The sequence below is a fragment of the Somniosus microcephalus genome, chromosome 7, assembly GCF_052327205.1.
Source record: "Somniosus microcephalus isolate GS21.2 chromosome 7, FLI_Smic_1.0, whole genome shotgun sequence".
Classification (NCBI taxonomy): domain Eukaryota; kingdom Metazoa; phylum Chordata; class Chondrichthyes; order Squaliformes; family Somniosidae; genus Somniosus; species Somniosus microcephalus.
The window spans coordinates 175,191,354-175,208,023 of NC_140993.1; the positions used below are offsets into that span (position 1 = coordinate 175,191,354).

At 38.8% G+C, this 16,670-nt stretch overlaps 1 protein-coding gene across 1 annotated transcript in view; it reads left to right on the forward strand.

The window, feature by feature from the left end:
• zbtb10 (zinc finger and BTB domain containing 10) overlaps positions 1–12,722 on the forward strand; it is a 78,264-nt gene extending 65,542 nt beyond the window's left edge. The window contains exon 5 of the mRNA XM_085993229.1: positions 2,377–12,722. Within this exon, the coding sequence (XP_085849355.1) occupies positions 2,377–2,721 (345 nt within the window). The 3' untranslated portion in view covers positions 2,722–12,722. The remainder of the gene's footprint in view (positions 1–2,376) is intronic.
• Positions 12,723–16,670: the final 3,948 nt, after the last annotated feature.

The following is a 16,670-nucleotide window of genomic DNA, read 5'->3' on the forward strand; positions in this document are numbered from 1 at the left end:
CTGGTTGTGCGTGAAGGATGAAAGAATGAATATTATACATTTGGATGTCTCTTCCTGACATTCCACAAAAAATAATTAAATTTCACACTATCTCTAAATACTATAATCTCTGCAACTCTTGTCAGTAAGATTGAGACCATCTATTCAACTGCATCTGCTGCTTCCCCTTGCCCACCAAGCCAAACCTCTCCCCAGGCTCCCTTCTGCCCTAGCCCTGAACCCTTTAGTTTATCTCCAGTCTTCCTTCATGCACTCTACAAGCTCCCTTCACCCCATTTCCATTAAACTGCTGACCACCCAACTTCCCTTCCTGACACTTATGCCAGCTGACACTAAATGGTTCCTTCTCCTCAGGAATTGTCCCCCTCCCTGTCAAAACCACTGTCATTACCCCCCCACCTCAAAAAAGCCACCTTACCCACTCTGTCCTTGTAAAGCACTGACCCATCTCCAACCTCCTCTTCCCTAAAGTCCTTAAACATGTTGCCTCCCAAACCTGTGCCTATCTTTCCCGACTCCATGTTTGAATCGCTCTGATTAAGGTTTTCATTACTGCCACATCACTGGAATAAGCCTCAATCAAAACCACAAATGCCCTCCACTGTGACCGTGATACATTATCTCTCCTCACCTGTGACCTTTAATAATGTCAACCACACCACCTTCCATCAACGTTTCTCCTCTGTTGTCCAACTCGGCGGGACTGCCCTTGCTTGGTTCCACTCTTAACTATTTGATCATAGTCAGAGCGTCTCCAGCAATGACTTCTCTTCCTGTCCCTGCACCACCACCTCCAGAGTCCCCAAGGATCTATCCTTATCCCTTACTCTTGCTTATTTACATGCTGCACTTTGGTGACATCATCCCAAGACATGGGGTTAGCTTCCACAAGTACGCTGACCAAACCCAGCTCTACCACTCCCATCACCTCTCAATCCCTCCTCTGCCTCTGTTTTATCACACTGCTTGTCCAACATGCAATCTTGGATGAACCACAATCTCTTCCAGTTAAACACTAGGAAGACCAAAGCTATCGTCTTCAACCCTTGCCATGAGTTCCATTGCCTCAGGCTGAATCAGACTGTCCACAACTTTGGCATCCTCATCAACCCTGCGATGAGCATCTGACCTCATCCTCTCCATCACAAAGTTTGGCTGCTTCCACCTGTACCCATACCTCAGTCCATCCACCACTGAAACCTTCAGCCATGTCTTTCACCTCCAGACCACTGCTCTCCTGGTTGGTGTCTCATCCTCCACCTTCCATAAACTTCAGCTCATCCAAAACTCTACTTCCCATATCCTTTTCCACACCTGTCCTTGTTGACTGACATTAGCTACCTGTCCCCACAGTAGCTTCAATTTACAATTCTTATCCTCATGTTTAAATCCTTTCATGGTCATATCCCTTCCCCTCTCTAACTTCCTCCCGCCTTGCAAACTGCCCCACACTCTGTTCTCCAGCTCTGATCTTATGGCTTTCTGCCCCCCCCCCCCCCAAACTTTTGGCCCATCTTTAGTGGCCATGTCTTCAATTGCTCTGGATTTCCCTCCCGGAACACTCTGCCTCTCCACCTTCCTCTTACTTACGACCCCCCCCTTAAAGCCCACCTCTTTGAAGAAGCTTTTGGTCACCCCCCCCCCCCCCCTCCTAATATCTGTTGGCTTGGTGTCCGTTTACTTCGATTATATATCTGTGAAGTACTTTGATGTTTTTCTACATTTAAGGCACTATATAAATGTAAGCTGTTATGTTTTCTGTGTTGTCATTGTGCCTCTTGCATTGTATGATAAGTTTGATATAGCTGGTTATGTGGCACACCTTCCATTTATGATAACAGCACTGGTAACCCAGAGTGTTCCAATGTCTTCAGCTGGCTCTGCTTACTCGATAGTATCTAAATTTCTTGAACTTAGCTACTTTTTAGGTTGGTGAGGTAAACAGAACCATCTTTAAGGATGAGTAAGCAGTAAGCTCTCAGCATCAACAGGGAGAGCATTCTAACCTTTAGCACTCTTTACACAGAGCTTCTGTCACCTGTAAGATAACGTTTATAATTCTACAACCTCAGCTGAAGGTCCTTGGTCTGAAAAATGTGCTCATTGTAGACTTGGAGAATTCTCAACGGAGGCATTAACAGGATTCCAACTTCCTCTTCTATACTGTAACAAATTCAGCAATTTTTTTCTTTGTAAAAACATACATTTGTATATTCAGTAGAACGGCTGAATAATTGTTATGGTGCACTAGCAGTCAATACTTCAACCATTAGCTTAATCAGAAAACAAAATATTGACTGCAGGATTTGCAAGTTTATATTCTGTTTTTGTAGAAATTTTGTGTTAATATTGTCCGATTTGCTTGTTTTTCTTCAGGTACACAAGAAGGATAAAAAGTACAAGTGTATGGTTTGTAAAAAATTTTTCACTCTGGCAGCCAGTGTTGGAATTAGGCATGGATCTCGGCGTTACGGCGTATGTTTGGATTGTTCTGGGGGTGACAGACAGCCAAAAGGTGACCATGATGGTATGGACCTGATGGTTGATCCAGAATTTTTTAAGCAGGAAGAACCAGAAGAACCAGGAGGACTGGAGCAGGAAGAAAATGAGAGAATGGTTGACGAAGATGTAGCAGATGAAGAAGGAGGAGGGGAGATGGATAGAGAGCAGTGGGAAAATGCTGGGGCTAGTGAGACATATGTCATATTAGACAATGACTAGCTGGCACTTAAACCCTTGTGTTATAAAACTGAAAACTGTAATTATGGTTGTTCACTGTATAGACAAACCCTATGAATTTTATCTGAATTGCAATGATTATGGATTGGCAACAAAACACTAAATTTTCCATATTTTGCTGATAGTTATGAATAATGGATAATTATTATTTTAATTGTAGTAAGCATGGTTTCACACCAGTAATGATGAAAGTATATTGGAGTCAGTGATGGGCAATTCCTTAGACTAACTGGGATTGAAATTACCATTTTCTTTTCCACTGAGAATCTATTTGGAAAACTATTGTACGAAAATGCAGTAGTGTGTGACTTGAACTACAACTATTGTGCAGGAGACTGTCTCACTGACTGACTGGGGTACAAAACAAAATACAGTTTGAGAAACACAATTTCTAATAACAGGAGAAGGCCATTAGGCCCAAAAAAACCTGTCATTTCTGCATAGGCTAACCCTGCTTTTACCTATCTTTTCAACGAATTCCTTCTCAAAAATAAACTCATCGAGTTGTCTTTTGAACCCATTTATATTGTCTATACTTCACTAGCCTTTCCTGATGATTACTCCATAATTCATGTTATCCTTTAGTTGAAACAAACCTGCATGCCGTTCCTTCTAATTGCTCTCGTTTTTAAGTTGTCCTCCAGTATTCCTTTACCATAGTGAAGTATTTGACTGGATCAGCTTGTCGATTCCGTTTACAATCTTGAAAACTCCACTTGGGTCATCTTAAACTCGCTCTTTTATCCAAAGAAAATGATTTCAACTTTCTTAGCCTTTCCTTATAACTTAAATTCCTGCACTCCGGATCTTTGCTCACCTTTCTACTTGGGGACAATAATATCCTTCCCATGATAAGTGAGCAAAACTGCACACCGTACTGCAGTTGGGGTCTGACCATCACCTAAAACAGTGATGGAGGTATGATTGGGGGTTGAAATTTCTGAAAGGATTGGGTCTAAAATTTGACGTCTGAGGTATTTGTCTTTCTATGCATTTTCAAGTCTCAAACTTCCAGACAAGAATACCTGTCTAATGATTATATTGTGTAGGTGCTAGTGACTTAATTTTTTTAAGTTTTTTTGTGCTCTTTAAAATGAATAATGCCAACATACAATCTTATTGCAGCTCATGGGGAAATAAACTGCAAAATGAATGGCAGCTTAAGTAAATAACTGCTGATTGTAGCGTTTAAACAAAAGTAATTCACTGTGTGGCATAGTTAACGGAGACCATGCTATATATAATCTTATTTCTGAGAACTGAGAAAACAGTTGGATGTCTACTTTTTAAATAGTCATTTACTTGTTATGAAGCAGACTAAGTCTGGGTCTTACTGAATAAATTAATCACCAGTGTAACTGAATTCTGATTAACCAAAAAGCAATGAATACTACTTTCCCCCTTTTAAAGGAGAGGAAAAAGCAATGTTGTATGGGATGTTCTGTCTTAATTGGGTATGAAATATAAAAAAGCTTACCACCTTACTTAATGACCTATTTAATGTATAAGTTGCATGCTCCTCCCCAGGCATTCTTGATTCTGAATTTCTTTACACACTACATTATGAAAATACTACTGCATAATAGTGGTTTAACAAAAAAAACACTTGAACTATGGACTTTTAGTTTATCTATTATTATTATTGAGTCTGGCCTTGTTCTAAACTCTTGAGAAAGATGATGGGCTGTGAATATTATGTTTATGTTTGCAGCTCTCTTTAGTTTGCACTTTTGTTTAAAAACAAGACATGTTCTGTTAGTTTCTTTTCTTCTTTCCCTTGGGTATACAAGCAGGGTCTGTAGTATCACAGATCCTATGTGAAAAGTGAAATTGCTGGGGATGGGGAAGAGGAAGATTATTTGATCTAATCGGGCAATTTCTGCTTGTGACCCACTTCAAATTAAATGAGCGTAATATGGAGACAGATCAGTATCAAATAACTAACAATTTATTGAATTAAACCTAAATGATTTGATAGTCTTAAAGTGGAGCTGCTTCAACAGACATGGTCTGCTTAACTAGAATGCAATTGTGAGAATTTTGGGGTGTTGCTTCAATCCAGGCATTTTGAAGGATAGATATGAGGACCTAAAAACGATGAGCCCTATGTAAAAGCCAGAAAGTTGCTTGTTCCCCCAACAAAGGCACTTCAGCTGTAGTTGCAGCTGTGCTTTTGAGTACTCCATAACTGATGACAATGGTGTCGTTGAAGGGGGTTGGTATAATAAGGAAAGGCAGAATTTTGCTTTTATTAAGATTTAAAAACTGATGAGCTACAGTTAGATCAGTAACTTATTTCCTGATTTTTGTAGATGTCTCTCAGTTAATTGTTTTCCCTCTCGTGTCATCCTTTGGGGAAGATGCTCCTACTTTTGGAGCAATGATTTCAGAAAGCTTTGTGTACTGAAAAATGATGAACAAACATTTTATAATCGTGATCTAAAACAATTTGAGACTGAAATCATGAGTCCAATCTCAGCAAATTATTATAGAAGAGAGATAGTACAGGCTGAAATGGAAACAATTAGATGCTATTGATAGCTGCCATTTATTGTTGCTATAAATGGGCAGACATCTAATGAGAATGGCATCTTGTTGGGTAAACTGGATTTCTTCGATTTTATATGGCTACAGCCAGTTCTATTTTACTTCTAACACATCCAACATTTCCATAAAGGCATTGTACACATACCCACTTAACTGAATAAGGCAACCACAGTGTTAATTTCTTTAAAGACTGCAGCATTGGAGAAAATAAAAGACCATTCATGTAAAAGGAAATGGTGTTGTTAAATAGTTCCCTTTGTGTTGTATTTTTCCATGTAGGTTTTCTCCTATCCTAATCTGAAGATACTGATATATTGTTCCACAGGCTCCAGCATCTCTCTCGTACCTTGAGCATGTGGCCAGTCTTCATATGTGGGCCTGAGGCATCAAAGCTGACCCTGACCCTACTCTCACCAGACATCGACACATGTTGTTTTCAGTTGGCGTTGCTGGAAGTGATCAGAAATGCTGGCTGATTTTTCTCCCACAGTTGTCCTGGCTGAGATCAACTAATTCAGCACAAATCAAGCTTGGGACCCCCCTGGTCTGTACAAGTACAACTCAATGCCACATCAGATGTAATATTTCCTGAATTAGCTATGGAAGGAGCTCTGCATTGTACTTCAGAACTGATTTTGAGGCACTCTGGAGCGATGGTGTGTGGGGGATCTTTTTCTGTAACATTAAGTTCTGCCTATAGATACAAGGACTGTGGCAATGTATTTGATATAATGGGAAATTTCTGGACTCCACCATACAGATCAAGGTCCCAGGTTTGATCTTGGCTTGTTGAATTTTTTGATTACAACACAAAATGAGGCCATTTGGCCCATCATGCCTCTTTTGGCTCTCTGAAAGAGCTATACGTTTTGTCCCATTCCCCTGCCATTTCCTTACACCCCCTTTTTCAAATATTTATCATTTTTCCTTTTAAAGATATTTAATACCACTTTTTTGGTAGTATTCCATCTCTAGCCGTGTTGGCTCTATCATTGATGTCATCATGATGTTCCAGGAGAGGTTTAACACAAAATGTCTGTTTCCTGCCCATCTGACTAGCAATTCTAAAACCAAACAAGAGGTAACTGATGGCTTAAGTGTATATGTATATCCCTTTTATTACTGTAGGATTCTGAGGAGTGCCTTTCCCTTTTTAATATTAGAAGTAGTCTTATGGAAAATTAAGATAGTTAAAAATAATTTTGGAATTGTATAAAATAACCCTTTATGCAGTCTTGACTATTTATACTATTACAGGTGGCATTGATGCACTTTGCCATGTTTGTAAACAGGGGCACAGTGATGTCCCCACATTGAGAATTGTGCATGTTGAAGTAAGCTTTTACCTTGGCTTTAATAAACGTAAGAACAGAAACTGCAGTGTAAATGTTTGAGGCCCCTTTGATGTCAAGTCTGCATAAAATGCTATTTTGAACAGTTCTTTTTACAGCTTATTTTTTTCAGAATGTAGTGCAGTCTCTCAGATCATCCCCAACACTAGAGTTTTCCTTGCAGTCTAGCCATGGTTTTTATTTGCTACTGAGAACAATGTTCTTCCCACTTTTAAGATTCCACCTACTATCTGCCAACTGACATTGTGGGCATGCAACTTCCTCTGTTTTCTACTAATGTATTAGATCAGTAACTAGAATTTGATTGTGTTCTTCCTTTATTAGTAAGCATCTTGCCACCTGCTCAGTAAATTTAGAGTTGCAGACACCACTTTTTGAGCTCATTGGTGCACTAATGTTGGCACAGAGGGAATGCCTAGTCTTCATATCATTGTTTTTTCTGTGTTGGCCCTTTCCCTGTCCTTTGATATAACTTGATTTCTTAATGAGTCTTAGTTTTCAAAAGTGTTGGTGCATATTGGTGTGGGCTAAGCTAAAAATGGATAATTTTATATAGCATATTGTCAAAGCCAGTGCCATAATAATTCAGGCTACTGCTGGTAAGGTAAGATTTTCTGTTCCAAAGGTGGACTGTAATCCATCATCCTCAACTTTAGATTTCAGTAACCATAACTACCAAAGATATGTGATGACAAGAGTACATTTACAATATTAGTTACTCCAGTGTGTACAGGACAATTATTCGGAAATGCAAATTGCAAAATGCTGAGTCATCGTTTCTTGGATATTCTTCCATTTCTGTCATTTGAGTTTATTAAAACAATTTTCTTTTTCTTTTGAAGGGTAATAGGAAATGTTTTAAAATGTTTGATGTGAATTAAATATTTAAGTGTATAAATTAGGATCAAACAAATTAGTGTATTGTGATTTTATTCTGTGAAGAAAACATGTTTATTATACATTAGGATACTGTCTTTAGCTGTAATTTTACATTTGATGTTGACAAATGTTTTTAGTTTAAATTGGGGTGTACCAAAACAACTGATTTGAATTAAACCTCTTTTGTCTGGGATGTGACAATTTTGAAATGTTTGGGACTAAGCAAGATTTAGGAACATCATAATGCCAAGGATTGGGACCTGTGAGGATTTGCCCACCACTGATTACAGTGGAACATAGCATTCTATTGTTTAAGGCAGTTCTGTGTCTAATCCATAAACAAAGTGTATATTGTGATCAGCAAGTCTGACAGTTTGTAACACTGCAGTTATGTTAATTATCCATGAGACAAAATTAACAAGCTGTGCTTTTGAAAGTAATTTTTTGCAAACCTTTAAACATAGTAAATTTTAGTCCCATTCTTGTTTCCTATCTTATTTATTTAGCACAATGGATTTATTTCCACTGTATAGATTGCTGTGTATATTAAATATCTAGTTTATAGTGGCAGCATAAAACAGGTGATTTATTTATATTGGGGGAGGGGGAAGAGGGAGTATTTGTGACTAGAAAAATGAGCTGATTGAATCTTCACATCTGCAGGCTTGATCTTCAATCCAAACTGTAGAAAGGAAATGAAAATTTCCTCATTGTGAAGGATTCTAAATCAATTGAATTATGGTAATCCTAATTAGCCCATGGAATTTACCTCAGATTTAGGAGTTGCGGCTTTTGAATGACAGGCTGGTTGACCTGTTCAGCAGAGTACTGATGTTTGGACTATTTCGTGACTGAGTGCGCAGACCAAACATCTTCAATTTTTTTTGTACCAAAAGAGAGAAAATTGACAAAAGAGCAAGCACTAGTGCAAATGATATTAAAAGTCACTTAAGAATTGACCTGAGAGTCATTTCCAAAAGGATAAATTAGGAGGAGCTTCTGCATAGTGCATCACATTCAACTGATGTAGCTTAATACAAGTTGAAAATTAAGCTTTTTTTTTTACACTTTATACAAATAATATATACACTGCAACAACTATATATTTTCCTATTTGTATGATTGCAGCTCAATTTAAACCATCTTTTTTTAGTTGTAAGAAAATCATTCTTAAAAGGATTAATGATCTTCATAAGCATTTGTGTTTTGTTCTGAAGTTACTTAATAGCAGAGTTAAGGGCAGAGGATTTTCTTTCTGTGCAAAAAATGGTTTGCAAATGAATATATTTGAGATCAAAAAGCCCACCGGTCAATGTTCAGATTTTGTTGGGTCAGAACTGAATAATCTATTCTTGAACTTAAGATTTCAATTCATTATGTTCCTACTTCCTGGCAATAGTAGATGGTAATTGTGGAAAATTAAAGACCAATGGGGAAAAAATAATTTGAGGGTAAGTAGAAAACCAGGAGAAAGAAATGCGAACCAGAAAGGGGTGGTTGTGTGCGTGTAGGCTTGTTGGGAGAGGGGTGAAACATTGTAATTTTAAATGAATGGGAGAACCATTGTGGTTCAGATAGTCACAAAGTTAGCATTCTACCACTACCTTTGTAACAAACACTATTGGATTTCAGTGCACATTGGTCAAGAGCAGTAGCCCAGAAAGTGAAAGTTTCCCCACAGTTTGAAAAAAACAAAATAAAAGCCATAGAGCCTGAATCCAAAAGGATTGTGTGCATTAACATCTACATAATTGCCTAATGGAAGATTTAATCTTACTGTATTGCTACAGTTCCAGAGGATTATTGTTTTGTAAACATTGACTGGGAAACTATGCATGTTAATTTTCAAAACCCAGATCAACCTTTTTTGTTGTAATGTCAAAATATATAACATATACTTGGCACCAAGTGTGTACACATTCCTTCCTTAGTGGCTTTTTGTACCTGAATTTTTGAAGCACCAAACAGAACACAAAATATTTGTTTATGAATGTGACACACATTTACCAAGGCAAATTCTTTATGCTGTGGGAGGGTAGCTTGTATGTAAAATTATGGAAATACTTTTTTCTTTGGAAAATATTGATTAGCAATTTCTATATGTTTTAAATTTTGGAACTTGTTAAAGAAACTCCAAGCTCTAAACCACTTGTATTTAATACACAAGTCTGCTGTATATTGCGCTATTTTATGTCTTCAGTTGCACACTAATGCAGTTTCAATATTTTAAATTTTACAGTTTACTAGTGATTAAATCAAGTAGTTTTCTCTTTATTTTGTTCAAAATAAGTTAAACCCCAGGAAGCAGTCCAAGGCACAGTTTTAAGAAACAGATGTTCCTGAGAGCCCAATTTGGGGGTCAGCTTGTAAATGGAGACACTGTCTATTCAAGAAGATGTTAAACATCCCGTGACACTATTCAAACAAGAGTAGGGGGTTCTTTCCGCATTTATGATCATGCCTCCTGCAACCAACAACACCATAAAAGGTTGGTCATCTCTTGCTTTCTGTGGAATCCTGTTGTGTGCAGCATTTATGTTCATAAGTTACTGCATTATTGAAGTAATTCATTATATGCAAAGCACTTTGAGACATTTGAAACATAAGATGTTAAAGTATATAAAAGCAAGTCTTTTTAATCTGAAGGTTTGTTCTTTATGCAAAACGCACATGCGAGCACACACTGCAAGCCACAGAAGTTGTAGTTTCTTACTTTGTAGCTGGGAGCAAGTATCCTGGCATCATCCAGTGACAGTGACATAAGGTGATTTAGTCTTTTTGAAGTACTTTATGGCTGCCCTCAGGTAAGATAAAACATCCAGTTTGAAACCTGTTTTTACTTTTGTGATGGAATGATAACATTGAGTTAGAACCAGGAGTGTTTCTGTGTACTAAATAAGTTGCATTAAAGCCTGGAGCTTTCTTTATAAAGATTTTATTTTAGTTTGAGAAATAAATGATTTCCTTCTCCAACCCTTCCTAATCTTTTCCAAAGGCCTCAAGGTAACCACAATTACATGAATCATGGATATGTGAGATAAAGGGTTCACTTTAAATAATGGAAAATGGTTCTGTGTTGCACATTCTTTTTTTTCTTATCACTAATTTTCATTTAAATAGATTTGATGTTATATTAATCCTGTAAATTTGATAAATAAGTTTGTAGATTGTATGCAGTAAACTGTAAATTCTTTTTGTACAGACTTGCGTATTGGTGACTTTTTGCTTGTCTAAGCTGGTGCTATACTTGTACTAAACTCAACACAAATGTTGAATGATTTGTTTTTGATATCTTGGACCTTTAATCCATTTTTTCATATGTTTCACCATTGAATAAGAACGTATGATTTTAATCAGATAGCTGTGTTGAATTTGTGATTTCCACCATCAATACAGACAGTTGGTGTGTCACATATATTGAAGTGGCTGATTCTGAGAATGTATTAAATCATGTCCAGGGAACAGTTAATATTTAAACTTAAATTTTAGCAATTTTAACGAGTTGTTAATTTTCTATTCAGAGATGCTTTCTAAAAAAAATTGTCTCCTACTTCATATATCTGCAATTTGCTGCTGCTTTAATTTGTTTTTTTCAAACTCAGCCCATGCATACTTACCACAGAATTTGCACTTGTTCCCAGCAAACTTGTGCATTATGAGGGAGGAGCAGTGAAAATCACAATTATGGTGGGGGCGGGAGAGGAAGTCCAACTTAAAGGTATGGATCAGGTAAAAGAAAATATTTGGAACAACAGGCAAAAAGAAATTTGGTGAACTGTCTAAAGATTAGTTCTAAAATTAGCCTAAAAACTCAACAGCGGCCTATTGTATGTAACACAAACAAAAAATGTGGAAATATGTAACTGGTCTGTTGGCATCTATCGGGGGGAGAAAAAAGTTTGGTTAATGTTTCATGTGCAACCTTTCATCAGAACTAAAAGCAAAGATTAGCATTTTAATGGAGTTGTGGCAATAAACAGGGGAAGTGGAGAATTTTAGCTGAGGAAGGATTGGCTAAGTTGGGGTTGTTTTCTTTGGAACAGAGGAGGCTGAGGGGAGACTCGCTGAGGTGTATAAAATTGAGGGGGCCTCGATAGAGTGGGTAGGAAGGACCTATTTCCCTTAGCAGAGAGGTCAATAACCAGTGAGCATAGATTTAAAGTAATTGGTAGAAGGATTAGAGGGGAGTTGAGGAGAACTTTTTTCACCCAGTGGGTGGTGGGGGTCTGGAACTCACTGCCTTAAAGGGTGGTAAAGGCAGAAACCCTCATTGCATTTAAAAAGTACTTGGATATGCACTTGAAGTGCTGTAACCCACAAGGCTATGGACCAAGAGCTGGAAAGTGGGATTAGGCTGGATAGCTCTTTTTTTGGCTGGCACAGACATGATGGGCCGAATGTGTGTCTGCCGTAAATTTCTATGATTCTAAGGGAAGAAATAACATTCCAGTCACAGAAAGGAAGTTAATGGATTGAATAACTTGCAAACTGCTTAATAGATCGTATAAAGGATTATCACTGAGGGGTGATGAAAAGCACAAAACATGATGCAAGTAACTAAGACAATGACCAAGCATGTGAAAGGCCCACAAGGTAAAAGTCCAGAAAGTTGGTAGATGCAGGAGGTCTTAAATGATAGAAAATGTTTTAAATATGCAGTAAATCTGCCAATCCTGAAAAGCGCAAAAAATAGGCTAATATCCTTGACCATGGACCCGACCCCCCCGGTCTGTTTTGATTAAGGATCTACACCCGCGATGCCAACATGTCACCACCCACACTCCACATTGCCTGCTGTAAAGAAACGGGGGGTGGGTAAGAAAATATAGCTAAGTTAATGGAGTAGAGTTTCTGCTAGGTTGAGCTGGTTTTGCCATCTCAATTCACCCAAAATTGGCCAAACCAGCGTAAAAGGTCATTAATGTCAAGCGCAAGTTACGTCCAGTGCAAATCAAGTTTCCGTGATCTTTTACGCTGGTTTAAAAACACCACCCTGGAGGCTGGCCTGCCCCCAAATCAAATTAATCACCATAGCAAGTTTCTGCCAATTGTGCCCATTTGCGGTCCTTCGAGGAGGCTATTCAAATTGAGCTGTTTTATTTTTAGGCACTAGTTGGCACCTTTTTAAAAGTTTTTAAATATTTAACTTACTAAGAAAACTGAGTATTGTACACCAATGAAACTAATAAATGGTTATGTATAGTTTTTTAAGTGATTTTCAGTTATTTAAAATCTAGTTTTGAACTAGACACTTAATAAAAATGCATATTTTTTGTGACCAACCCATTTTCAGCTGCATTAGTAAAACTCTACCAGGTTACCACTCTTAAATACATCAAGAAATATTTATTTAATGGAAGGGGGAAAAAATAAACAATTTCATTCTAAAACGCCCAATTGTCATGAAAGATTTTATGTTTGATTATGCAAATGAGCTTGAGCATAAACTTGAACCATAACTTCAGTGGGGAAAACCAGCGCAATTTGCGCCCGGATTGCTGTTTGAGCCCAAAGCGGAAACTACCCCGATGTTCAGACCATAGAGCTGTAGAGTACCCAGGAGAAAAATGACATTTTGTTCTCAAATCTTACATTGAGCTTAGGTTGAACAGTGTAGGAGGCGACCGACTGAGATGTCCGAGTGGGAGGGGAGATTAAAAGTGGCAAGCTACAGCGAGATCAGGCTCAGTCGAATGGATTTGATTACCAAAGTGATCACCTAAGTGGGGAGTGTTTAGTCTTCCCAATGTACAGGAGAATGCACCATAAGCAGTGTATACAGTATATTCGGTTGGAGGAAGTATATGTCGTTGCTGCTTCATACTAAAGGAGAGGTTGAGGTTTTGGGCAATGGTGTAGAATTGGTAAATAAACGGGTGTTGCATTACAATGGTTGCGGGACAACCAGCAACTGAAAGAATGAACAAGGGTATCCTGGAGGAACAGTCCTTTTGGAAGATTGGGTGGGGGGGAGAAGTGGATGGAAAATGTGCTTGGTGGTGAGATTATGTTGTAGATAAAAGATGATCTGGCAAATACTATGGGGATGTTGGGTATAATTGGGATCCTGTTGTCAAAAGAGGAAATGCAGAGGTGTGGGAACTGGGGTGGATGTAATCAACAAAGTGTAAACCAGATAGTTTGGGGAATCTTTTGCATTGTAATAGATGTCTTATGGAAAGTCAATGGATAGGGAAAGAGAGAGAAAGCCATGAAGGGAAAAGTCTGGGGTAGACTGCATAAAGGTGAGAGATGGATGGAAATTGGAAACAGAACTGTAGAAATTTACAGCACAAAAACAGACCATTCAGCCCAACGTGCCTGTGACGGCTCTTTACGAGAGCAATCCAAACCTAATCCCACTGCCACGTTTTCCTATCTTGTATTCTCTGCTTTAAAAATTGTCCAATTTTCCTTTAAAAGATGCAATGGTCTCTACCTCAGCCACTCCCCTTGGCAGAAGCATTCCATGCGGCACTAACTCACCGAGTAAAGACATTTCTGCCCACTCTCTTATGGCAGTTTATGGCTTTCATTGCTAGGGGGATAGAATATAAAAATAGGGAGGTATTGCTTCAGTTGTACAAGGTATTGGTGAGACCGCACCTGGAATACTGCGTACAGTTTTGGTGTCCATACTTAAGAAAGGACATACTTGCTCTCGAGTCAGTACAAAGAAGGTTCACTCGGTTAATCCCGGGGATGAGGGGATGGACATATGAGGAGAGGTTGAGTAGATTGGGACTCTACTCATTGGAGTTCAGAAGAATGAGAGGCGATCTTATTGAAACATATAAGATTGTGAAGGGGTTGGATCGGGTGGATGCGGGGAGGATGTTCCAGGTGATGGGTGAAACTAGAACTAGGGGGCATAGTCTTAGAATAAGGGGCTGCTTTTTCAAAACTGAGATGAGGAACTACTTCACTCAGAGGGTGGTAGGTCCATGGAATATGCTGCCCCAAAAAGCTGTAGAAGCTACATCATTACATAAATTTAAAACCGAAATAGACAGTTTCCTAGAAGTAAAGGGAATTAAGGGTTACAGGGAGCGGGCAGGAATTTGGACATGAGTCTAGGTTCGGATCGGTCATGGCCCTGTGGGTAGCGGAGCGGGCCCAGGGGCCGTGTAGCCTGATCCTGCTCCTATTTCGTGTGTCTAATTCTGTTAGATTCAGGAGATGGTTCTGTGATAGTGGATTGGCGGTTAGGATCAGATCAGCCATGATCTTATTGAATGGCGGAGCAGGCTCGAGGGGCCGATTGGCCTACTCCTGCTCCTATTTCTTATGTTCTTATGATTCCCTATCCAGACAAAATAGTCTTTATTCATGCTTGTTCACTAATGTCTTTTAGGGAGTGACCTGCCATCTCTACAAAACATACTTGTGACTCCAGTTTCATAATACATTGTTGACTCTTACTGCCCTTGGAGCAACAAGGGACGGACAATATATATTGCCTTGTCAGCGTCACCACATCCCAAGAACACTTTTTGAAACATCCAGAATTTAAAAAATACTTCTCGTCTCCTTTGCTCTCTCTGCTCCAGTGGAAATGGTTCCAGTATCTCAAGTTTCTCTTCATATCTATAATTCCCCATCTGTGGCATCATCCTTGTGAGTCTACCCTGTATGCTCTCTGACTTTATTGTGCTTTTTGTAAAGGAGCACCCAAAACTCTACACACTACTCCATTTATGGCCTCACTAGGGGTACAGTAGCATAGTGGTAAAGTTACTGGATTAGTAATCCAGAGGCCTGGACTAATGATCCAGAGACGTGAGTTCAAATCCCACCACGGTAGCTGAGGAATTTAAATTCAGTTGATTTATTTAAAAAGCTAGTAACCATGAAACTATTGGACTGTCGTAAAAACCCATCTGGTTCACTAATGTCCTTTAGGGAAGGAAATCTGCCAACCTTACCCAGTCTGGTCTATGTGACTCCAGACCCACAGCAATGTGGTTGACTTTTAACTGCCTCTCAAATGGCCCAGCAAGCCACTCGGTTGTATAAGGCGGCTCACCGCCACAATTCGGGATGGGCAATAAATGCTGGCCTCGCCAGTGACGCCCACATCCCATGAATGAATAAAAAAAGTGTTCTTTACCTCTTGTACTGTATGCCCCTATTAATGAAACCCAAAATGCTGTTGGCCTTTTTTATAGCTTTGTCTTCAGCACTTTCATCCACACCCTTCAGCATCTTTCCATTGAGTGTATACTCTTGTGTTTCCTCCCAACATTATTACTTCTCACTTATCCACATTAAATTGCACCTGCCACCTGTGTGCCTATGCAGCTAACCTTTATCTTCCTGAAGTCTTTTACAGTACTCTCTGCTGTGCCAAACCCCCTAAATTTGTGTTGTCAGCAAGTTTGGAGATTTAGTTCCCTATGCTCAAGTCAAAATCGTTTATCTAAACCAAGAAACCCTGTGGAACACCATTTCCAACCTTCTCTAATCCAATCATCTTCCATTTACCGTGTTTCCTGCTTATTAAACAACTTTCTATCCATGCTACATTTCTTACATCAATCACTTCAATTTTTCGCACAAGCCTCTTGTGAAAGATCTTATCAAATGCCTTCTGAAAATCCATATACACTACATCTTTAATCGCATTATCTATCCTATTGGTCACATCTTCAAAAGGTTTTGTTGAATTTGTCAAACATGACTTACCTTTAACAAATCTGCTGGCTGTCATTTCTAAATGCTTACTAATTTTGTCTCCGATTTAGAATTCTAAGAGTTTGCCCACAATTAACATTGGACTAACTGGTCTACAGTCCCCCAATTTATCTTTTCCCCTCCCCCTTTCTTGAACAAAGGTGCTACATTGGTTACTCTGCAGTCCCATGCTAGAATTTTCATATTTAAGGATGATTGAAGAATTAATGGCCAAAACCTGTACTACCTCCTCCCTGACTTCTATTGTAGTCAAAGGTGCACGCCATCGGTTGCATGGCATCAGTACCTGATAATTTATCCATTGAAATCTAATTTTTTTGATAACTTGCATTTATATAGTGCCTTTAACATTAAGTAAAAGTCTCAAGTCGTTTTGTAGAAGCGTGATCAAAAAATGGAGTCCAGCTACAGAAGGAGATATGGGGGGGAAAGAGGAGGGTCTTAAATGAAGAGATGGAG